The following is a 24,697-nucleotide window of genomic DNA, read 5'->3' as shown; positions in this document are numbered from 1 at the left end:
AAATTTGTTGGTTGTCTTCAAAGTGACTATTTTATAATAGTGGCATCATGATGGGGATTTTTGTTTCTACCTTGGAAAAAAAAAATTTCACAGTAAGGAAATTCATAACTCACAAGTGATAGTCCACATTCTCATACTTCGATTTCGTAATATAAAATGTCTATGGTGGCTATACCATAGGGATTTTCCATTAAATTTGCAATTGGAAGTGCAATGCCAATAAACCCAAATTTTAAATTTATAAAATACTGAAGTCTATATAAATATAATAATAAAATGTGATGATGCAAAGAGCCATATCCTTCGGTGCGCAAAATAATTGTCATTAAAATATAGAAAGCACTGTGGTGGAAGCAAAAATTAATTAATTAAGTAGTGGCCGAACTAGATATTATATTATATATTGATTAACATTTTCTGTCTTCGATTGTTTCAGATATTGTATGGGATGCTTATACCAAAAAGAATTCGCATAGAAGTTTGTTTTGATCAGAAAAAAACAACTCCAACCTTTGTTTTCTTCTTAATATTAAGCATTTGTTATCGTCTCTTTGGAAAAGAAGTTTTTGTTTTATCTCTTACTAAACTATATATGTGGCTTTCCATGGTGGGATTAATTTACAGGAATATAAATTATAGGAGAGCATTAGATAGAATAGAAATGATGGGTCCTATTTACTGTATGCACAAGTATGGTTGCCATTTGTCTTGGTGAATATTTCAAGGGATATATAGTAGAAGATTATAAAGATTAAAGAAAAATGATATGACTTAATTGCATGATAATTTTTTTTACACCAAGCTTTGTTACTTCGAGTTCATCATCCCTTATTGTAAGCCAAGAAAAAAAAAATAGTTATACAGTAAAATAAAAAAAATAGTTACCTCTTTGAATCTTCATCTTTAGTTATATTGTCCTCTAGGAATGTAACCCCACCAACCCAAAGGCACAATACAATATTCATGTGTCATACAAGTAAATATCAAAAGGTTTTCGGTGCCTATAGTAATTGTAGGGTCGGTTTTTGTTGCCAAAGCCTAAGGGATATGGGTTAAAGGCCCAACGAACCCGGAACAATGAATTTGTAGAGAGTGGATCGAAAGAGCTGGGCTGGATATGAAGCATAGAATAATTAGCTAGGTTACATGCAGTGATGATAACATGAACTGAAACTTAGGTAACTCTATGAATGAATGTCCGAAGAGGCGTTTTATTGAATGAACCGTGATTACAATATTCAGAGTTACAGTAAAGCTTTTCTCTTTCTTTCTCTTTCTTTTTTCCGATCCCTTATTATCAGGGACCCTTCTTCTTTATATAGCATCCCTTCCTATCATCTCCATCGTCCACTTGTTCTTCATCCACGCATCCACTCGAGTGCATGTCACGTCGTGTGTCTACTTTAATTCTTTGTGAGTGGCGATAGCTGAGGTTGCACTGTTCAGGAGTCTTCTCCACATAAATGCGGCCAGAAAAGCTGTTGCAGCGCATTAAATGCGGTAGTACCAGCTTTTCCTTCAGATATTTTTTAGTTCTGATCATTTCCGGATCCACCCAGGATCTATCATTGCCGTTGGGACCGTTGGGAAGATTAGTCGGACCCTCCACACGTTCGTTTGATCAAGGCTCATCATAGCCGAGGAGCAAGACATCCTCGGACCAATGGTGAGCTCTTCGGACGACACTCCCCTTCTGCTTCTGGGCTTCCTGCTTTAGATGGGCCGCCCCAACCACCTATTAATCCTCAGAAATGCAATAGTCTTTAACAGGCGGTTTCGGGCCCGTTAGGTAGCTTTGGGCTTTTTCCCCCCACAGTAATAATCATATGATATGTAGAAATAGTAATAAGGGAAAATGAATTCTAGATGGTTCCAGTTATATTTGGTGTAACTCTAAAGGTAACTCTAAAGAGTTGTACATTTTTTAAATCATTAGATTTAAGTAGATCCAATGGTAAAAAAAATACTCATTAATGCTAAGTAATGTTTTGATTAGGATCTCATTTATTATCATTTATTTATGACATTCTATACTTATCTCTCAACCCAAAAACAGGTATATGTTTCTCACTCCTCTCTCTTTCTCCTCCATCACTCTTCCACCTCCACTGTCATAGAGAAATAATTCAAGAAAAATTGTAATTAGACTTTAGCTTTTGTTATGAACACCATGAGTAGATATATAACCTTTAAAAGAGCTAAATGGAAACAAAGAAGTTCATGTAGCAGATCCAACCAAATGAGATTAAGGCGTAGTTGGATTTGAGTTTCTTTTGTGACGAGATTGTTTAAGTTACATAAGAAGTAGAGGGATGCTACGTCTACAACAATTTTACAACATTTTTACAACAAATCACAGGTGGTTAGTTATTATTGGTTCAAATTTGAAACTAACACTAAGATTACTTTTTTGTCCTAACAATAACAACCAGTAACAACCTACCACTTGGGATTTGTTGTAGAAATGTTGTAAAAATGTTATAGACATAACATTTCTCTAAGAAGTATATAGCTAAACATAACATTTAATTACTTTTCAAAAGAGGCACATAACTTTGTATGCAGCAAAACTGCTGATATTATATAATCATTAGCTTTCCCTAAAAGTTTACATAATTAAGGATATTCCCCTCACTTGTCTCTATCCCTATGTTAATTTATGTTAATTGCTTGCTTCTCTAACATTATGTTTCATGTTAAAGTTGTTCAATAACTGATTCTTCTTTAGGATAAAACTTAAAAATAATATATATCTTCCTGTATGCTGAGCACAAGATATCAAAATATAGTGGTAGGTGTATACTGCTTTCTTTGTTAGAATTGATTGGTAGTCTTGAAGGAATTATATTCTTTTAGGAGCACTATATGGAACACCCAACCACAAGTTTCTTTCAAGTTTGGTATTTTTGTTTGAGAGTGAATAATGCTAAGATAACAATATTTTTTCCAATTTTTTTCACGTTCATTTAAGTTTCCACTTACACTATTTTTATTACGCACCAATTAATAAAAATAATAATAAAAAATGTCACATCCATAGATTTATTGAGCTGAAAAAGAAAAATTATTTAAAAGTGTTCACACTTGGAGAGAGAGAGAGAGATTCTTATTGAACAAACATTGTATATCTTCTTTTTTTTTTTTAAGAAGAACCATTATATATCTTTTGTTTTATAAAATAATAGAGAGGCTTTGTTATCATACCTGGACTCTTCATTCCATCCAATGTGATATTTTCAACCAAACTATTTAAAACCTCCTTTTTTTTTTCTTTTTTTTTTTTTGAGAAATTTTAGTCTCTTATTTGAGATCTCTAAGTCAACATTATACACCTATTTGTTTTGCATTATTATCTATCTCATTTATAGTACACTTATTTGTTTTGCATTATTATCTATCTTATTTATAATACACCTATTTATTTTACATTATTATCTATTTTATTTATAGTTATTGACATAGGACTCTAATTTTAAAACACTATTATTATTTTTATGTGTGTTTTAATAAGTATTAGATTATTAGTGTTTATTTAAAAAAAGAAGACATGTACTCTAATTTAGCTTCTAAATATAGATTTGATTAATAATTTAATTTTATCTTTTTCTTACTTTTATTTTAACTAAATGACAAGAGTGGATACTTTCACTAATACAACTTGTGAGTTGTGATGACCTAGTCGGTTGTAGAGTTAGAGATATGGTCCAGCACAAAGTGACACAGCCTTTTGACTAAGGCAAGTAGTGACAAAATAATGTGCAGGCTTTTCTAACTAGGTACATTGCTCTTGTTGCTATGATTGACAGCAAAACGTCATACTACTTTTTTCCCAATCCGTGAACTATTGTGATGGAACAGTAGAGTTGAAATTTTCTTTCTTGGGTAATGGCCTGTGAACAGATGTATAATGTTGTAGTCACTTTCTAGAGTGTGCCTATTCAGTGAACAATTGTAGAACGAATTGCATGCATCACAAAGAACTGTCTTCTCAGCTAGGTGGTGGAAATTAAATACTGAACCCAGAAAAAATCCAAAGATCACAGAAAGAAAATCTGTATATAGATAATTCTTGAGTTCTTTACGTTTGGTTAGTTCGCTGGGAAAATAGTATGTAACTTGAAAGTAAGGGTGGGGTTGTGTATTTGTAGTAGGGGTGACAATTTGTATTCATGTGTCGGGTTCGTGTCGTGTCGACTCATGAGTATCTGATTATATGGGTCAACACTAACCCGATATGTTTATTAAACGGGTCAAGATTTCTCAACCTTAACACAATCTATTTATTAAACGGATTAGTCGTGTCGACATATTTATCAGATTTTATCAACAAAAAAAAAAAAAAATTAGTACTAACCAAATTGATATGAATTATGAAAAACCAAAAAAATAAATATTTTTAATATAAAATTCAGAACAACGAGTAACTGCATTACAAATAATAATTCAAAACTAAAACATATCTCAATATTACAAATAATCAATCATAATATGTCAAAGAAAATAAACCATAACAACTAATAAGTTTATTTACCTAGGGTTTGAATGGTATATTAGTAAAATGTCATTTAATTAAATGGGTTAGACAAGTCAAACGGGTTTCATGGGTTGGACACTAAGCCAACCGTTTAATTTCAATCGTGTCAACTCAAATATGACACTAATTCATTAAACCTCAACCCATAATCTACTAATTTCGTGTCATGTCATGTTGAGTTCGCGAGTCGTATCTAATTTTGCCACTCCTAATCCGTACTGCATAGAAAGTGGTAGCATATATTGGTGACAATGATATTGAAAAGATGGTGGTACATTAAAGATCAAATTGACTTCTCTTTAGAATGTAATGTAGAGGAATATGATTTGGCTCCATCAAAAAGAGTAATGCTAATTCCTTTACAGTTCACTGTAGTATATACCTCATTAAATAGGTGGTGGTGCAAGAACAGCTTTGTTATTTCATGGGAAGAATGAGAAAAAGTGAAAACTTTTTCATGATTTTCTTTTTCTTCCTTTTTCCAACTATTTTAAGGAACCAAAGGAATGTTAATAATTTAATTTTCCCTCATCTTCAATGCTCTTTTTGAACTTTTTATTAAGTTAAAGAACCTTTGAGCTTTATAGGCACCTCTAGCCCACGAGAAATAGGGTGGTTGAGTATAATTTTTTATCCTATAGTGTTATTATTTTAGACTAGCACGTAAACATGGTTACTGGTGCCGTTTTTACAGAAAGAAAAACAATGATACAGCCTAAATAACTAACAAATCCTATCAATTAGTAATGCATTTCCAAGTCCTAAGTCCCAACCTTTGAAGAGGACGAAATTCATGCGCATAAATGTTCCCTAAAATGATCTAATCTAATATACTAGTATAAAAACAAAAATATTCCTCTTGCCTGTCTCAATTCGAAGTGTGTATATAAAGTATAAACATAACAAACATACACACAAATCGCGGGGCTGCTTTAAAATGTTCGCCATGAAGGGAAAATAGAGCATGTGTGTGCATTTACACATTGAAGTTGCATTTTCAAATTTGAAATTCAATTGTTTTGGGAGTGTGTAAATACACACACAATGTGTGCAACAAACACTTCCCATGTTCGAATACTTTCCTTATACTCATTATATGTTTAGGGAAATCTTAATCTCAAGTTTAAAATTCAATTGTTTTTGGAATGTGTAAACACACAATGTTTGCAACAAACACTGTTCATGTTTAAATACTTTCCTTCTGCTCGTATGTTTAGGGAAATCTCACTTGCACCAAGTAAAAGAATTCAAATAAAGTGAGTAAATAAAACAAGGAAAACCCAATTACTCTATTCTGGTTCAAGCTAATTTGGTCATTGTTGAAATGGAGCATCGTCATGATTTTAATATTTGAAACAAATACATATTTTTCAGAATTTATTTTATTTTTGGGTCTTTTAATAGGTATGTGAAAATGAAATTTGGTCGACTGTAACAGCCTCAAGTATAAACAAACACAATGGACTCTCTCGCGAACTCTCTCGCTCTCTCTCGAGAGGAACAAGAAGAACTCGCGCGCAGTAACAAGAAGGTGAAGGACGTTAACCATTCAGGCTTCCACGAAGGGCAGGTCTCAATGCCATCGTCTCCCAGCCATTGCTATGGTCACTGGAACCGAGCAACATCCTTTAAGGACAGACTCATAGGGGAGATTCCTGGTGCCTTTTCCCAGGCTTTCAACCTTGTGGATCGAATGGAAGATGAATCTGATTCAGATGAAGGAGAGATGAATGCATTGCGAGAAGGGCTTGCGGCGGTGAGTTTCTCCAAGGACTTCAAACGGCAAATCCGGAGACCATGGGAAAGAGCTCTCATAGTAAAAGTTTTTGGTCGCTCTGCTGGATTTACTTTCCTTCATAATAGATTGTTGTCACTCTGGAAACCAGCGGGAAGGCTGGAATGTGTAGACTTGGGGCATGGCTTCTTCCTTACCCGGTTTTCTTTGAAAGAAGACTATGATACCATACTCAAGAAAGGGCCTTGGTTCATCGGTGAGCACTTCCTTTCCATCAGACCTTGGGAGCCGGATTTTAGACCAACGACGGCTAATGTCTCATCTGTAGCTGTATGGATTAGGCTTACTGAGTTACCGATTGAATATTACAATGAGGAGGCTCTCATGCAGATTGGGAAGACTGTTGGTACTGTTTTGCGAATTGATACACACACTGCGTCTGAAACTCGTGGTAGGTTCGCGCGATTGTGTGTTCAAATAGATGTTACTAAACCACTCGTAACTGGCATTTTGATTGGAAAGGTTGAACAGTCGGTCTCATATGAAGGGATTCATAGGCTTTGCTTTGATTGTGGAAGAGTTGGACACCGTAGGGAAAGCTGTCCGTTTACTATCCGGCGAGATTTTTCTCCAAAGCCTACGGTGACAGAGGAAGACCGAGGGGTGATACCAGGCTCATGCAGTGTGCATGTTTCTGACGTGGCTGAAGACAAGGAGGGCCCCACAAGGAGCGTGCTTCATGCAGAGCATGAGAAGGAGCATGAGAAGGAGTCTGAAGGGAATTATGGACCGTGGGTTGTGGTTACTCGCAAGAAGACAAGAAACACCAGAAGTAGTGGAACTTTGCTTCCGCAGGTAACTGTACAGCCACAACAAGCGCATGGGATGCATGGGCTTGATTCCAGGATTATTGAAGGGCCAACTAATTCGAATAATAGCTCTGAAGCCTTGAGGGAGGCCAAAAGGAAGCACTCACCATCAGGATTAATCAATGGGGCCCGAATTGGAAGTGTTATACAAGGTTTGAGAAAGGTGTCCAATTACCAAGCCCAACACGCTTTAAATGGTGGCCCAACACCCACTGGGCTTGATTTATCAGGAAATCGACAAGGGAAAGAAGGAGTTACTCCGAAAGGTGTTACTAAGGCATCTGTAAAGGGCAAAAAGGACTTTGCTCGGGCTAGGTTGCATAAAGTTTGGTCTCCAGGCGCCGTTGAAGGGGGTAGTTCACAACACCCATCTCTCTCAGTTAGTTTGTTTGATTTTGCGCCTAGTGAAGAGACTAATATGTCTAGCGCCGATGGTTCCCAACAGCAAAGAGATGCTTCGAATTTTCATTTCAATGCAAAGTCACGGTCAGGGATGGGTAATCATCCCAGAGGTGCATCTTGTGAAGATCCGAATGAACCCAATTCGGATTTTGGGGTGGGTCAAGTCGAAGTTAAAGATGGTTTGGGAGTGGATATTCCTATTGACAGAGGTGAATGCAAAGGGGTGAAGGCAAGTCTGGTTGAGAACCTCAGTGTGCAAGAAAAAGAAGTTGTGCAAAGCGGAAAGGCAGCCAATCTCAATAATGGGCAGCAGGTAGGCCGTGAAGCTCTCGTAGTCCTTCCTAATGGCAATGGAGATGTGGGTTCATTTGCGTTCTCTAGAGATGGTATTGAGAACAGGGCAGATGAGGGAATGGCAGAAGCGGACCGGATGGAATTTGAGGGTGGAGGCGATGCTAATGCGTCCTAAGTAAGGATTGTTCCAATTTTGATCATACTATTTTTATGAATGTGATAATATGGAATTGTAGGGGGGCGCTTAAGCCCAACTTCCTAAATCATGTCAGAGAGCTGGTCCGTATCCATAATCCAACAATCTTGGTTCTAATGGAGACTCGAGTTGGCGGTGAGAGAGCTAGGGGTATTACTGACAGGCTCCCTTTCGAGAATGCTATTCATACAGACACTATTGGCCTTGCTGGGGGTTTGTGGATGCTCTGGAACTCTGAAAGGGTGGATGTCACGCCTCTGTCTAGCACGGAACAGGAGATTCATGCTATTGTAAAGGTACCAAACTCTGATTATAATTGGTTGTTTTCTGCCATTTATGCTAGTCCTAGGAGTGCTGAACGGCATATTTTATGGAATAATTTAATAAAGGTGGCTGAATTGCATGAATTGCCGTGGGTTCTTGCTGGGAATTTTAATGAGCCGCTTATGGGAGAAGACAAGTCTGGGGGTCGACCTGTGAGTGTGAGTAGATCTTTATTATTTAAAGAATGTTTAGATAAGTGTAGCATGATTGATATTGGGTTCACTGGGGCCCGGTTTACCTGGACAAATAAAAGGCCTCTCCAAGCTCTAATCCAAGAACGGATAGATAGGTTTTTTGTGAATCCTAGCTGGTGTTTGTTGTTTCCTGATGCAAAAGTTGTTCACCTTACTAGATGTCATTCAGATCATTGCCCCGTCCTGCTTGAAATGCTGCCAAGAAGTTTTACAGGGAGGAAAAGGCCTTTTAGATTCCAATCGTGCTGGCTATCTGACCCTTCTTTCCCTCAGGTTGTATCTCGGGCTTGGCATCTTAATCCTGTGTTCTCTGAGGCAGTTAACACTTTCACTGAAGATGCAGCCAATTGGAACCGTTTGCACTTCGGGAATATTTTTGAAAAGAAGAAAAACATTATGGCTAGGTTAAATGGTATCCAGAGGGTAATTTCGGCTAGGCCTTCAAACTTTCTTCTCAATCTGGAGAATGATCTTCATCAGAAGCTTGATATGGTGCTTAGGCAAGAAGAGGAATTATGGGCCTTAAAATCTCGAGTGAATTGGATGGTTCAGGGGGACCGAAATACAGCCTTTTTTCATGTCTCGACGCTGGTCAGAAGGAAAAGAAACCGGATTTTGGCTATCAAAGATTTAACTGGAGAATGGATCCACGAGGAGAATGAAATCAAGGACTTCATTAGAAGAGGTTTTGAGGGAGTGTACACTTCGTCTCTTTTAAGTAGCGCTCGATGTCATCCCTTAGTTTCTCAATGGCAAGCTAAGTTGTCTGAGGAGGAAAAGATGAGTATCAGTGGGGCTGCCTCTGAGGAGGAGATAAAATCAGCCCTTTGGTCGCTCAAACCTTTCAAAGCACCTGGTCCGGATGGGCTGCATGCCGGATTCTTCCAAAGATTCTGGTTGGTTGTGGGCAAGTCGGTCTTGGAGGAAGTGGGAAAAATCTTTGCGGAGAGGAAAATGCCGGAGTACTTGAATAGGACTCACATTGCACTCATTCCTAAAGTGCAAGGTCCTGAAACGTTGGGTAATTATCGGCCTATCAGCTTGTGTAACACTGTTTATAAAGTTGTCACAAAGATAATTGTTGCAAGGCTTAGGCCCTTTTTGGATAAACTTATCTCCCCTCTCCAATCAGCCTTTGTTCCGGGAAGGAAAAGTGTTGATAATGCAATCATAGTGCAAGAAATCATCCATTCTCTTAGCAAAAAAAGAGGAAAAGTGGGGTATATGGCCTTGAAGATTGATTTGGAGAAGGCTTATGACAAGCTTGAGTGGAATTTCATAAGGGATATGATGATTAGAGCTAACTTCCCTGTGGATTTAGTGGACATCATTATGAGCTATGTTTCTACAGTGTCGACAGAAATTTTGTTCAATGGGGAAGCTTTGGATCCAATTTATCCGTCGAGAGGAATAAGGCAGGGTGACCCTTTGTCACCGTACCTATTCATTTTATGTATGGAGTTCCTTGGACAGCTTATCCAAGAAAAATGCAATGCTAAACTTTGGCAGCCGGTTAAAGTATCTCAAAGTGGCCCGGCTTTTTCCCATATGTTTTTTGCGGATGATTTAGTTCTCTTTGCTAGAGCAGATGCCTCCAATTGCTCTATGATAAGAGATGTGTTGGATGAATTTTGCAATATCTCAGGGCAAACTGTGAGTGAAGCCAAGTCAAGAGTTTTCTTTTCGCCTAATGTGGATAGGGACAGTAGGGAGTCCTTTTGTGACATCCTTGGATTCCGCTCTACTCCATCACTTGGAAAATACCTCGGTTTCCCTATTAGACACTCTGGCTCTTCTTCTCAAGACTTCAATTACATTCTTGATAGAGTGAAGAATAAACTAGCGGGGTGGAAAGCGAATTTGCTCTCACTAGCTGGTCGCACGGTGCTCATTCAAGCCTCCTCAGCTGCTATCCCAGCTTATGTCATGCAGTGTACTCAATTGCCGGTTAGAATTCTTGAGGGTATTGACCGGGTAAACCGGAATTTTTTATGGGGTTCGTCTGAAGCTTCTAAGAAAGTTCACTGGGTTGGCTGGCACAAAGTGGTTAAACCTAAGGAGGAAGGGGGCCTTGGTTTGCAGGCTGCAAAGGGTAGAAACAATGCTCTTCTTGCCAAGTTAAATTGGCGTTTTCATACGGAAACAAATGCTTTGTGGTCACAAGTATTAAGGCAGAAATATTGCAACAATAGAAGAGTAAATGCAAGTAATGTGAATAGGCTTCCTTGCTCCCCGATTTGGAGAGCCATGAAGAATGGGATGGGTACCTTTAACAAAGGAGCAATGTGGACGATTGGAAGAGATAGTTCCTTAAATTTTTGGCTTGATAGATGGATGGCTCAAGGTCCTTTGCGCCACCTAATCCAAGGCCCTTTAACCCAAGAAGCCTCTCTTTTAAAGGTGAAAGATGTTTTGACAGATGTGGGGTGGCAATGGGATCAGATTTCTTTTGATCTCCCTTCAGACTTGAAATCCTTGATTCAAGCAACTCCGGTTTCAGCAGTGAGTAGGGGAAGGGATAAGTTGGCTTGGGCAGGCAATCCGAGGGGTGCTTTTGATCTAAAAAGTGCTTACACTATTTCTATAGGTGATGATCATAGGCCGCAAATTAAGTTGGAGTGGGTTTGGAAAATTGAAGCTCTCCCTCGAATCAAGACTTTCTTATGGCAATGTGGCCATAACAGTATAGGGGTGAAAGGGTGTTTGGTGAAAAGGGGTATGGGGGAAGATGATTGTTGTCCCATTTGCCAAATGGAGCCTGAGACTATTTTGCATGCTCTTAGGGACTGTATAAGGGTTAAGGCTGTGTGGGGTCAGCTGGGGATTGGGTTTCAAAATCGAGACTTTTGGAGGTATGATACTCAGGAGTGGTTGAGAGCTAATGGGAAGGACAGTAGTATCCGAGGAGGTTTTCAGTGGAGGATTCTTTTTCCTATTGCTGTGTGGAGTATTTGGAAAAGCAGAAACCAAAGTGTGTTCAATGGTAGAAGTCTTAACCCGGGTTTAGTTACTTACATTCGTGCTCAAGCCTATGAGTTTCTGTGTTGTGCAATTTCTCCGAGACATTCTGTTTGTAGTGTGATAAAGCGGATTCGGTGGGAGAGACCTCCAATTGGGTGGAAGAAGCTTAATACTGATGGGTCTCATATGGCTAGTAATGGTCGGGCTGGATGTGGTGGTGTCGTAAGAGATGAGCATGGGAGGTGGATTTCGGGGTTCACGAAGCACATTGGGTCAGCTAGTAGCTTTGTAGCAGAAATGTGGGGCCTTAGAGATGGCTTAGCCCTTTGCAACAGCCTTAATATTCAATGTTTATTAGTTGAAGTTGATGCTAGAGTTATTGTGGATGCTGTGCTAAACTCCAACTATGTAAACATTGTAGTTTCTCCCTTGTTGGATGACTGCAGGCAATTGTTGAGCTGCTTTCAACAGGTACAGATCAGACATTGTTACCGTCAAGCCAATCATTGTGCTGACATTATGGCAAGGATGGGCTCTGACCAACTAGTAGATGATGTTTATCATAGTCCACCTGAGGGCGTTTTGGAAGCCTTTGAGGCTGATTTTATTGGTTTGTTTTTTGACAGGCGCTGCCCTGTTCTTGCTGTAGGCTCTTAGTTGTTTTGTATTGAATCGTCTTTTTCACCAAAAAAAAAAAAAGAAATTTATATATATATATATATATATGTATACATATATATAACATAAATATAAATATATAATATATATATATATAGAGGGTAAATTTTACAAACCATCCTTAAGGTATCTAATAATACCTACTAAGACCAAAACATTTTAAAACCTGCCAATTTCGTCTTAAAAGACAATTTTGTCCCTGAACTTAAAAAAAAAATGCGGTTATTTATTTATTTTTTTTCTTTTCTCTTCTTCCTCTCTTCTCTCTCTTTCCTCTCCCCCTTTCTTATCTGAGTTCTCCATCTCAGAACCTTAGGCAACAACACCTTAGATTTTTCGGAATTTTCATCATCGTTATCATCAGCCTTGTATTTCTAGATCCCTAATTTGTTCATCTCTTCAACCACACCCTCAATCTCAATTCAATTCTCGATCACTCTAGAATCCGAAAAAGACGTGCAATTTTCGAATTCTTCGTCGAACTCTCTTTTACAAGGGCAGTCCTGGCCGGCCCAGGCAGCGACGGATTGGAAAAATTCGAGTTTAGACCAACTCGGCATCTGCGAGATCTGCTTGTAATAGCAATCGAGAGCGATTTAACGGCGATCTGCGGCTCTAAAGGCAGCGACAAAAGACCAACAGAAGGACGATTGTTAGCGGCGGCGGCAGCGGCAGCGGTGGTGCGGCGAGGAGTGTGGTAAAGCGAGGGCTGAGAGAGGTCAGGGATTTGGATGAGAATCGGCTTTCCGTTGCGGGATTTGGTTTCGGAAGCGTAGAGAGAGAGAAGTGTGGGTTCCGATTTGGGAGAGAAGGGGCGAGCGCTGATGGGGTCAAGGTCAATCTTGCGGTGGGAATCGGGAAGACCTTGCGTGGTGGTGTTGTTGTTGATGCCGGTGACCAAGTCATGGGCTTCGCCGTGGCTAAGGCTCCATTAGAGAGAGAGTTCTGAGATGGAGAACTCAGAGAAGAAAGGGGGAGAGGAAAGAGACAGAAGAGAGGAAGAAGAGAAAAAAATCAGGGACAAAATTGTCTTTTAAGACGAAATTGGTAGTTTGTGAAATTTTACCCACATATATATATATATATATATATATATTTTAAAAAAAGACATTTGGTTGCTTGGTTTGGTAAAACAAAAAGATGAGTAGTGGTGGGGTGGTGGTGTTAGAATTGCCACTGGGGGCAGCGGAGGAGGAGAGTTTTGAACTGGAGAAAGCAGTGTGTAGCCATGGACTGTTCATGATGCCACCTAATCAGTGGGACCCCGTTTCCAAGACACTTCTCCGTCCACTCCGTCTTGGAGATTCAGATTCAGAATCAGTGATGGTCCGTATTTCTCAACACCAGTGGGCCCCTCACTCGCTCTATGTCCGCGTTTACTGCCATAACTCTTCCAGTCTCTCCCGACAACATCGAGAATCAGTGCTGGCTCAGGTGTCACGAATGCTGCGTTTGTCTGAAGATGAGGAGAGAGCTGTGAGAGAGTTCCGAAATATGTACAACAATGAGAAGAAGGAGAGCAGCTTTGTGGGCAGGGTGTTTAGGTCTCCTACCTTGTTTGAAGACATGGTCAAGTGCATGCTTCTCTGCAACTGCCAGTCAGTTTCTCTCTCTCTCTCTTTACTACTTCCATTTTGCTATAGATAAATGTATGCTTTCATTTCCCATACCTGCCAACTGTTTGACGTTATGCCTTCCCATTCGTGTCGATTAATGACCTCTACTATGTAAGTACTAATAAGTAGTAGGACTAACTCATATCTCACACTTTACTACTCCTACTCTGATATAACTTGGACCATAAATACGACTCTTTTGACAAAAAGGGTAAAAACTTCAAAATCACTAGTCTTTTTCCTTTTAGTAACTAGACCACTAGATTAGCTAAGCTAACACCAATAAGACTTCAATAGGTGGTCCAGGACTTTAAGCATGGCTAGAGCACTTTGTGAGCTTCAGTTGGAACTGCAGCCTCAATCATCCAGTCTGTTATTTGTGACTGATTCTGCAGCTGCTGCAAGTAACAACTTTAATACCCCAAAACCCGATAAGGACCACTTCATTCCCAACACACCCATACCACAAGAGTCCAAGGTTTCAACGAATTTTACAGATTCTTGGTCTATCAAAACAGACTGTGTTCCAGCTGATATTGTACACGATGATGATGATGATTATTCATGTCTAAACTGCAAAACTTGTCAGGCTGCGGATGAACCACACAACATTGCTTCTGACTATGATACCTTTGGAAATTTTCCTAGCCCAACAGAATTAGCAAACCTTGATGAAGGCTTTCTGGCTTCAAGATGCAATCTTGGGTATAGAGCAAGTCGCATTTTGAAACTTGCACGGGATATTGTTGAAGGCAGGATTCAACTAACACAACTTGAGGAGGCCAGTAAAGGAGCAAGCTTTGCCAAATCCAGCAACTATGATAAGTTGGCTAAACAGTTGAAAGAAATTGATGGATTTGGTAATTTTACATGTGCCAATGTGCTTATGTGCATGGGATATTACCATGTCATTCCAACAGATTCTGAAACTATTCGACATCTAAGAAAGGTACCTTTTTGGTTCTTCCTCATGCTTTTGTAATTACTACCGTTGAAAAACTAAACATATGAATATGATTGACATTTTCTTAATGCAGGTCCATGCGAGAAATTCCACCACTACTGTTGAAAAACTAAACATATGAATATAATTGACGTTTTCTTAATGCATGGAGAAATTCCACCCCTACCGTTGAAAAACTAAACATATGAATATGATTGATGTTTTCTTAATGCAGGTCCATGCAAGAAATTCCACCGTTCAAACAGTACAGAGAGATATTGAACGTGTATATGGGAAGTATGCGCCATTTCAGTTCTTGGCATACTGGTGTGTATATATATCATACAAATGAATAATTCTTAGGTATTCTCCAAGTACAGAGAATGATGCTCTCTCCTCTCACATTCATAGAGGAGTCCACTCATTAAATTAATTGTGGAGTCTATCATGAATGTAAGAAGAGGGAGCACTATTTCTCCGTACTCCTAAAGTACTTAAAAATTTTCCTATACGAGTAGTATAATTCCGTATCAAATACTATCTTCTTCATATTTTTCTTTTAACATTTTTGTAATTCTCCTCAACTAATTTTGCTACCTAATATCTCCTTTGATTAGGTCAGAACTCTGGCACTTCTACGAAAAGATGTTTGGGAAGCTCAGCGAAATGCCATGCTCTGATTATAAACTAATCACTGCCAGTAATATGGGAAGCACAAGTAGTACAAAAAAGAGGAAGAAAAAATGCTGACCAAAGTCAAGCCTAGCATTATTTTGGATGACCAAAAGATAGGCAAAAAGCCAATTAACCTGCTATGTTGGTTCGCTTATTATGTATCACTGTTTTCAAGCGCGCTGAAATTGCTTACTATTTCAACAATTTCTGATGCATGTTTAATTGTTTATAGGCACTATCTTCCCTCAAAGTTGTCAGCAGTGAAGTAGCAGCCATGGCAGCTTGCCATGCTATGCCTAAGTGCAACCACCAGCCTGTCATGTGTAGGCACCTGCATGGCATTAGAAAGCCATGCCATTGGTCATGCACAAGCAATGTACATGATCCTGTACTTTCATCGGGTTTTACCACCTTGCTTCTTAATGTTGTAACTTGCATCCAGTTTTCTATAAACTCAAGTTTCTGCTTCATAATTCTCTTTTTCATTTTGATATAGATCCTTTTTCAGAAACACACCCCCCCCCCCCCCCCCCCCCAAAAAAAAAAAAAAGGCTTATGCAAGCTTTGAGTTTTTAAACATCTCCTGGAGGGAAAGACTCGCATTATACAAATTGAATGAATGAGGCACTTCAGCTCACTACTCTCTAATCATCGTTTCTCAAATGCAAGTTGATAATTTCCTTCCCAATTGTGGATAGTTAAATAAGCCTCTCTCAAATTATTTATAGAAAATTGAAATAAAAGCTCCACAGTTTTTCTTAATTTACTGGTCTTTCTAGCCAACTGGTATGTCTCATCCTTTCGAAGGACAAGGTCTACATCTAAACTTGTTACTGCAGATTTTTATTTGGTTATTAAATGAACTGTAAAAGAGTTTCTAAGGAAGTCCTACCACATTTTTCTGCTAGAAATATGATATTTTATTGGTATACAATAGGAAGAAAGCACACAGGTAAACAAAACTATAATTTTAGTGGATACAAAAGCAAACTGAACTTCAAGGAACTTCAAACAGGAACCAAACCATTTATTGTATGTATCAGCTCACCATCTATTATTATTCACATTATTCCACTACGGTCCATGAGGTGACAACCTTCATCACAGCACCTTTATCTTTATACAAATATGCCTTGAAAAGCTCTATCTCGAAGCTTGATCATCTAGCAGTGGCACTTTATGCTGTAATTTTGAGATTGGAAGAGTAATCTTAAAACAATTTCAATAAAATTCATGTGTGTGTGTGTGTGTGTGTATAGCCCTCTGTTCTAGGATGTGTGTGGCATTGTTGTGGTTCGAGTTACAAATGGTGTCTCTTCTTGCGATATAACATCACTTCAAAACTTTCAATTAGGTTAATTAATGTTTTCTCAAGTCTAACATTAGATTACATGTCCTCCCTATGCTTATCAAACATTTTTTACCATAATTTTGACCATTTTTTAGATGAGATGGTTCTTAATTTTGATATTTAGCAAGCTCGATGGTCGTGGAGGTCACATCATCCAATGCTGAACCTAACTCATATATACTACAATAACATCAGAACCTTAATCCCAAATTTTGGGATGATATAAATCCTGAATAGATTAGTTAGGGCCGGCCACATCTGCATGTGTGTGTCTATATATATATAACAAACATTCTAGACACACCTAATCAATAAGAAATGTCTAATAATTTCTGATTTCCACGATGTTTCTACGTACCTTTTCAACCCATTGGTTTAACTAGCACTTGCCAGAGGAGCATCTAGCTGCTTTTCTGGCATAGCATCTTGGAAAGCCGGTATCTCATTGTATGCCTCATTCAATCTGGATAAGAGAGGGAATTGAGTCTTCAAAAAAAAAAAAAAAAAAAGGAGAAACCTGTCAGCAGATACAGATACAGAAATGAATTTTAAAGTAGGCCCTAAATTTCAAGATTACTAAATATAGGTGTTATCATGCATATTTCTTTGCATGTGTGTGTGTGTGTGAGAGAGAGAGTTTGTAGCTGTATAATCATTAAACAAGGTAGAAGAAGCAACAAATGGGGCAACCAATGCATAACTAATAAATCCAAAAATATCCATAGCAACAATTCTAGCTTCAGGATGCAAAAATTCATACATCTCAGACCAGAAGCAAGATTTTCACTGACAGAAGAAGACTATACAAGGTCATAAATTTTTTTTTAACTACTGTAATTCCACAAACTCTTGATGGCCGAGGTCAAAGAACAATTTGGCATTAAAGCAGTTTGAAGATAAAGTTAATATATGTAATGAGAACATTGAAAATCAACCCCTAACCTTTATCTTTTGTTAGTGGTTTTTCTGAAGGAAAAATAATTGTTACAAGACTCAAGACTACAACGTTTTTCCTATTAATATAAATTATATATGTTTTCTACAAATCAGATGTAATTGGCACATTAATTATAGAATGAGCACTACCATGTCAACATTGAACCATTTAATTGCTGCATGAATCTGAGGAGCTAGAAACAAATCTGCCTGCAAAAAATTGCAATGCATTACATTACATTAAGAGAAACACCTTAATTCATAAACTAAATCCATGCAAGCTGCTGTTATGTAGTATTTTAGGAAGTGAAATTCTAGCATGTCATGCACTGTGAAACTAATACGTGAAGAGTATAAGACTGATGCAAGAGTCTAATTTAATACATGGAAGATGCGAGTCTAATGCAATACATGGAAGATGTTGACATGGTATGGTGACATGGCACGAGGGAGTGACATGGCACATGGCCAGCTAAGCTTCAGGGCTGTATTTCATATGTCCCATGTGACATAGCATGTGATTAGAATGCAGTCCCAAATTCAATCTAGCCTAAACAGAAGCACATCACATTCCCTGCATCAAAATACTGACTTCTGCACAATTATGTATATTTTTATACTTAAGTCAAAAACTTAGTGCTTAGAGTTGAGTATGGTGCCTTCATGTCTCATAATCCATGGTTTGGGTTTGGGAGAAGAACCATCTTCAAATTGCAATCTTAAAGATTGAGAAGTGGGTTCTGCTATTTTATATTGTGTTCTGCTGTCAGTTGGTCTCAATACTTAAGGTTGTAATAGATTTACAAGCTAGCAAAAGAAAATCTTTGCTTGGTTGTAGAAGATAGACCAACTTCAAGATGGTTGATGACTTCCTCAGCAAAGAAGCCCCTACCAATATTGGAACTTTTTCTAGTAAAATGAAAATTCATAGCGATGGCCATTCTTTTAGTCTTTCTCTATGCAGTGATCAATTTTAAATTTAGTTTCAACAGATTTAGGGTGCATGATTATGTGTTTATGGTTATTCAATGTAGATAGAGAAAAAGGGAAAAGCATTTGTAACAGCTGTAAAACATTGGTAGAAACTTCCAAAACCCTGACTCTTCAAATGTTTGCACACAGTGCAGCATATTGTATATACAAGTTTGCAGGCACAGACACAAATGATGCAGGAAACCAAACCAGGTAAACTTCATCTCCAGTAGCAAATCTTCCAGCATGGTCTTTTAAAAGCCTCTCGAGTGCTGAAACAAATGGAAATAATAATCAAAATAAGCCTAAAGCCATTAAGGAGCAGAAACCATCCCATAGTGGCACAAAAAGTTCACATGTGACTGGAATTTCCAGGGAGAGGAACCCAATTGTTAAAAAGATCAAGATAATCCATGAAAATAAAATTATACAAGCCCTTGTTTTCCCCTAAACTATTTGGAAGATTTTTTTGGGAGATATGAACACTAATCTGATTGTCCAAACAAACAAACATGTATAATCCCTCCACCAGATCAAGAGTCAATTGTCCACTTAACATGTCTTCCTAACTCCAGTTGAGTGTCCATTTGTAGTAAGCTCAATTGAACTGACAAAAGAAATTAGTATCAAGTCTATTGACAATGTGCCAAAGTTATTTGCTAATCTCGTTAACCACGAACCATGGAGGGAGTTTGGAACTGATATAGATAATTAAAATCAGGATCCAATATCATTAGTTAGCTGCATCTCCTAAATAGCTCAGGAAGGACTAATTTCTCAGCTTGTAACTTCATAGTGCACGACCACCGGGTGCGTTGGTCAACTGGTAAGGGGTTGTCCTAGCTTAACCAAGGTCTCGTGTTCGAGCCTTGGGTATGCAGCTGCGTTAAAACTCGGTTGGGAGAGCTTTGCCGCCCTTGTGGTCCTACCCGGCTCGAATCCGGATTTAGTCAGAGCCCCTGTGGTTCCGGATACCGGGTGGTTTAACCAAAAAAAAAAACTTTATAGTGCACGTATGTTTGCAAATACTGTTTATCAGATAACTTCACTTACATCTTGCTAAATTTCTATATGCGTTTTCTCAATTTAAAAGAAAGTGTAACAGGATTTGCGGGATTGGTCTTGTCATCAGCTTTTAAATTAAACCAGCCTTAAACATGCGAGACTGGCATGGTAGAAAAGATATTTTTGAGTTTTCTGCTTTCATGAGCCACAAAAACTTCTTAATTTTAATTCTAGGTATTATGTCTGATAAATTACCAATTGTCCCAAAAGCTTAAACTATTAGAAAATGGTGAATTTAATCTTAATCTAACACTCTCCCGTCACACATGGGCCTAAACTGCCCTTATTAAGTAGGGCCCAACATGTGGGAATTTTATAAATGAGAGGCAAGCTGAAGACATGGTTTGAACCCAGCTCCACCTACTTTTTTACCAAAATAAATTACAAATTGTCCCAAAAGTTTAAGCTATTAGGAAATTGTGAGTTTAATCATTTAATCTAACAATGTCTAAATTTTATAGTGTGTAGCACAATCCAGAACTGATCTGGTATCTACTTATTCTTTCAAGTCTTACATCTTTATTTTTTTCCTACTTTGGGGCCCACCTGCCAGGGAAGGGGGGAGTACTGTGCAGCTTAGTCAAATCTTACCTACAAAGCCTTTTTTGGTATAATGTTGAGGCCAAGCAAGTTTCACATCAGGATCAGAACTAATTTTTTCCTCAATGCACTTCTGTATATAGGAGGAAAAGCAGCAAAACAAAATTTATATCATATAAGTTCTAAAAGTTTCATGAAAATAACAACATAGGGGTATATAACCACAACAGTCTCACTCAGATATATACCAGTGCAGCTAGATTTTGAAAAGGCTGTATGCTTGAGGAAACAATATTGGCAGCCTACATATCCAGTTATAAAAGCAACCCCATTAGTGTCTAAATCTGAAACATACTTGCAAAAACATGTGTGAATATTAGCAAAAATGGATAAGGTACAACAAAGAATTATGCCTGATTAGGTCAGGAAGCTCAAAACATTATACCATATCCTCAAGGCTGGAAAAGAAAGTAAAGCCAAAGAGGGATTTTCAAACATATTATCCAACATGTGAAAAAGACCAATACTAGTGTTATTCACCTTGTGAGACACAATTACTTGTAGGCATGCTTGCAAGGTTGTTTGGAAAATAATACTCCCCATTTGCTTTTGAAATAGAGTGTCCAATTCAAAGTGAAGATCTAGTATTTAACAAATCTAAGAGTGAACATGATGCCACCTCATTTAAAAGTAGTAATCATTCATTATTTGGTGGAATAGAATTTTAAATGATGTTGCACCATATATATACATGTTTAGATTCATGAAAACTATATCTTAAACATGAGATGGAAACTCTCATTTTCAAAGAAATTGGAGAGGATCCTGATCCTAGGCACCAATCCACAAGAAATAATTTAGTTTATTTCAAAATAGCCATAGCTGGCATAGTGGCATAGCCTTCCTTTTCAATGTATACCCCAGTTTGCTTAGCAAGTGAAGTAGGCTTTATATACATTCTTCAATGTAAATTATAGGTGGTTATTTGCATAAGTTTCACCAAGATAGAATTTGAAGCAGAAACAATTTTCAAGTTATTAATGTGGCAATAAAAGCTAGAGGTAGTTCCAAGTGCAATTATATGCCATCAGCTCCTTGCAGCCTCATGTCGTGAGTACTATTTCTCCCTTTACTCAACTCCTGATACTCTTTTTCCTTGGAAACCTGTGTGGCACTCAAAGATCCCTCCCAGGGTTGCTTTCTTCTCGTGGACTGCCACCTTAGGAAGAATTTGACTCTTGATATCTATGGAATAAGGGAGTTACAGTTGTGGATTGTTGCTATATGTGTGAAAGGAGTGGGGAATCAGTGAATCATCATCTTCTTCTTCATTGTCCCATTGACTATGGTGGTCTTCTATGGGTTATGCCACAAAGTGTTTCTGACCTATTTTCAGCTTTGCAAGGTCCTTTTTGGTAAACATCGAAAGATGGATTTGTGGAGGGCTGTGCCACATTGTGTCTTATGGTGTATTTGGAGAGAACAGAGCACAAGATGCTTTGAGGGAATAGAATGGTCTATTCTTGAGCTAAAATATTTCTTTCTCCACTCTTTATGGGATTGGAGTTGTGTTTTTTATTCTTTTCCATGTTCTAATTTTTTAGATATGCTAGATCATTGTAATTTAAGAGATTGATGTACATGGGTATTTTGATTAATAAACTTTCGTTATTTATCAACCAAAAAAAAAACTGTTTCAACCTCAGTTGGCATAGATTGAGTTGAATGTGACTAAAAAGTCTGCCTCAAAACACTGCGCAATACTACTTTGTTGATGCTTTTTATGGTGTCATCAATTAATTGTAGATTATAGTTATGATTAAGAAAAGTGTAAAATCCAAAAAGAAAGGAAAGAAATGGAAAAAAGATGGTTAAAAATGAGATGAGTGTAATTAAGTTAAAGGCAGTATGAGATGCAGTTGATACCTGGAAATTGATGGCTTTTTTGTGAAGATCCTGAGGTAACAATGGATGGTGGTGGGGGTACTTTTCTTCTAAATACTGTGTAAGTTAGTTAGTTAGTTAGTTAAAAATTGTATGAAGAATTGATGATAATAAATAATTATAATAATAGGGAAAGTAGAATGAGAAAAAGAAATAGATAGATAGATAGATACGAACCAGTAAGATGGCAAAAGAGTCGGAAAGCACCAAGTCCCCATCGACAAGCACGGGGACATAACCAATAGGATTGAGCTCTGTAAACTCTTTTTAGTTACACCATACATGCATACACAGATACATACATAATTATTATTATTATTATTACTATTATTATTAATAATAAAAACAATAGTAGAAAGTAAGGTAAAGTAAAGGTCATCCAATACTAATTCTATTCTCACCGGGGCTGAATTGCTCTCCCTTCACCAAGTTAACTGCTTTGTACTCATATTTCAGCCCTAATCAATCATCATCATCATCAAAAATTAAGATTGATTGAAGAATTAATAAATAAATAAATAAAGAGAAATAAGAAAGAAAGTACCTTTCAAGTTGAGGGCAATACGAACGCGGAACGAACAACTGCTCCTCCAGTATGAGTACAGTTTCAGCTTCAGCTTCAGTTCACTTTCTTTCTTATTATCACCGCTTTCGCTTGCCTAACCCATAAAATCATTTCAATTCAATTCAATAATATTACACACTACACTTTTTATACTATATTTTAGAAAACAAACCATATAGATAGATAGATAGATAGATACAGTAGTACCATATTTCAGTAAATTTGATCCGATTTGGTTTTGGTAAAACGAAAGACTTCGAATTCTTAACGAGGGAAAGCCGCCGGCGATTTTGTTGTCATCTGATTCTGATTAATAGATATTATCCACAAAAAATAAGGAGCAAAGATTCCTTTTCGCTTTCTTGTACTCCGTAGGAATAGCCGAATAATAATAAAAAGGGGAATAATGCTCTAACATCACATCACAAATCGCAAAATTTTATTATCTGATTATTTCATTTCATTTAGTATTTTAATTTTTTTTAAATCAATTTTATTATTTTAATTATATATATATATATATATGTATGTATTTTTTATATAAATTTAATATTATTATTATCGCTACATTAATATTAATAACTAGTTGCTATCTCGTACTATACACAAGAACCTACTTATTTGTGAGGTACACTAAAATAATATTACAAAATCTTAAGTTGATTAAGAAACTACATTGTTGTATTATTTGCTCTTGTATGACTTCAATTTGTGTTATAATTTGATGAAAAAGTCATTGCTTGAACATGCAATGGCTTACAAAAAAAATTTCAGACAATTTCAAATACAACAAAAAAATTGCTCAAAAATTCAGATATTAAAACTTCTAAAAGACCAAAAAATATTAAAGAATCAAATAATTCACTATTTAGAAATTATTAAAACAAAACAATATATATATATATATATAACTAAACAATAAAGAAAGATAAGAGAAAGATGGGTAACATTCAAAAGAATAATTCATGGTTATAACTATTAAAAGGAATCAAAAGATTTAGAGCCTACAAATTATAGATAATATGTGTGTGTGTGTGTGAGACTACACAAATTTAGATGTTAAAACTTCCAGAATGCCAAAAAAGATATATAATTAAAGAATAAGTTATTGAAACAATTCAAAAAAGTATATGACAATTCAAAAGAGAAATATAAGAAAAAGAAAAAAGTACACGAACCCATAAAATAATTAGGTTTAAATTTTAACGGGTCTAAATTTCAAACAAACCTTATCAGCATGTGGCCCATGCTATAAATGTTGAGCAGGAGCCCACGTTGAAATAATGAAAGTCATACATCCTTTTAATATATTGTATATAAGCTTTCTATCAAAGAAATTAACATACTTTTCTTTGACAGATCAATGGATTTAAATTTGAGGGACAAATAGTGCACATTTAAAACTTAAAAAATCGATTGTGCTCATAAAGTAAATTTAAGGGACTAAAGTGTAGTTTTGCCTTAAATTTAATAAGGAGGCAAAACTTGATATTTACATGCATACTTATTAATACCCAATTAAAAAAAAAAATCAAAATCAAAATCCAAGAGATGAAAAACCCATCTCCTACCACTCAAGACCCACCAACCTCCAAACCTTCCAGAGATACTACCAAAAGCTAGTGGAGACATTGTGAAGGGTTTGGAAAAGAAGTCAAAGCCACCATGAGTGTGGTGGTTGTGACCTCCCGATGGTCCGCTGTTGCTCAAAATGACAAAGGCTAGATACGAGACATGAATGTAAACTTTTTTTTTTTTTTTGAGAGAGAGTTTCAACATTTGGCATCCACTCCTAATGATAGCTCTTTATCATCAAACTAAAACACCATTCAGTTTTTAGTGTAGGCAGGGATTGAATCCTAGATCTCATATGCAACCATTAAAGACTTTACCAGTTGAGTTA

The 24,697-nt window shown here is 37.2% G+C and overlaps 2 protein-coding genes across 8 annotated transcripts; one reads left to right on the top strand and one right to left on the bottom strand.

The window, feature by feature from the left end:
* Window positions 1-12,407: 12,407 nt before the first annotated feature.
* LOC111994442 (uncharacterized) lies at window positions 12,408-15,916 on the top strand. Of its 6 annotated transcripts, none has more exons than XR_002881082.2 (5): window positions 12,410-13,785; window positions 14,101-14,752; window positions 14,982-15,073; window positions 15,364-15,562; window positions 15,654-15,916. XR_002881082.2 is itself a non-coding variant. In XM_024026324.2 (5 exons), the coding sequence occupies exons 1-4, from the start codon at window positions 13,328-13,330 to the stop codon at window positions 15,494-15,496; spliced, it is 1,335 nt and encodes a 444-aa protein (XP_023882092.1). In that variant the 5' UTR covers window positions 12,410-13,327; the 3' UTR covers window positions 15,497-15,538; window positions 15,654-15,916. The 6 variants fall into 6 exon arrangements, 5 of the variants coding, with proteins under 5 accessions (XP_065637452.1, XP_023882093.1, XP_023882092.1 ...); XM_024026324.2 differs by having other exon boundaries at window positions 15,364-15,538; XM_024026325.2 differs by having other exon boundaries at window positions 12,409-13,785; window positions 14,982-15,043; window positions 15,364-15,916.
* A 379-nt stretch (window positions 15,917-16,295) lies between these two features.
* Window positions 16,296-23,172, bottom strand: LOC112014175 (glutathione S-transferase zeta class). Of its 2 annotated transcripts, none has more exons than XM_065781382.1 (11): window positions 23,002-23,172; window positions 22,774-22,888; window positions 22,631-22,687; window positions 22,407-22,483; window positions 22,212-22,286; window positions 20,534-20,587; window positions 20,337-20,418; window positions 18,891-18,952; window positions 17,859-17,918; window positions 17,131-17,258; window positions 16,296-16,603 (listed from the first exon to the last, which is right to left on the bottom strand). In XM_065781382.1, exons 1-10 carry the CDS (start codon window positions 23,002-23,004, stop codon window positions 17,148-17,150), a joined length of 696 nt encoding a protein of 231 aa, XP_065637454.1. In that variant the 5' UTR covers window positions 23,005-23,172; the 3' UTR covers window positions 16,296-16,603; window positions 17,131-17,147. The 2 variants fall into 2 exon arrangements, with proteins under 2 accessions (XP_065637454.1, XP_065637453.1); XM_065781381.1 differs by having other exon boundaries at window positions 22,407-22,492; window positions 23,002-23,170.
* Window positions 23,173-24,697: the final 1,525 nt, after the last annotated feature.

The sequence above is a fragment of the Quercus suber genome, unplaced genomic scaffold, assembly GCF_002906115.3.
Source record: "Quercus suber isolate HL8 unplaced genomic scaffold, Cork oak 2.0 scaffold_265, whole genome shotgun sequence".
NCBI classification, from domain to species: Eukaryota; Viridiplantae; Streptophyta; class Magnoliopsida; order Fagales; family Fagaceae; genus Quercus; species Quercus suber.
The sequence above is the reverse complement of the archived record's forward strand: the minus strand, read 5'-3'. Positions and strand labels throughout refer to the sequence as shown.

What these genes read in the sequence shown, in the direction of transcription:
- LOC111994442 (XM_024026324.2), top strand. Translation starts at nt 13,328, where the DNA reads ATGAGTAGTGGTGGGGTGGTGGTGTTAGAATTGCCACTGGGGGCAGCG. An exon ending in CTATTCGACATCTAAGAAAG is followed by an intron (nt 14,753 to 14,981) that starts GTACCTTTTTGG and finishes TTCTTAATGCAG; the next exon opens with GTCCATGCAAGAAATTCCAC. An exon ending in TTTCAGTTCTTGGCATACTG is followed by an intron (nt 15,074 to 15,363) that starts GTGTGTATATAT and finishes TCCTTTGATTAG; the next exon opens with GTCAGAACTCTGGCACTTCT.
- LOC112014175 (XM_065781381.1), bottom strand. An exon ending in TATTGCCCTCAACTTGAAAG is followed by an intron (nt 22,688 to 22,773) that starts GTACTTTCTTTC and finishes ATGATTGATTAG; the next exon opens with GGCTGAAATATGAGTACAAA. An exon ending in AAAAAGCCATCAATTTCCAG is followed by an intron (nt 20,588 to 22,211) that starts GTATCAACTGCA and finishes CTGGATATGTAG; the next exon opens with GCTGCCAATATTGTTTCCTC.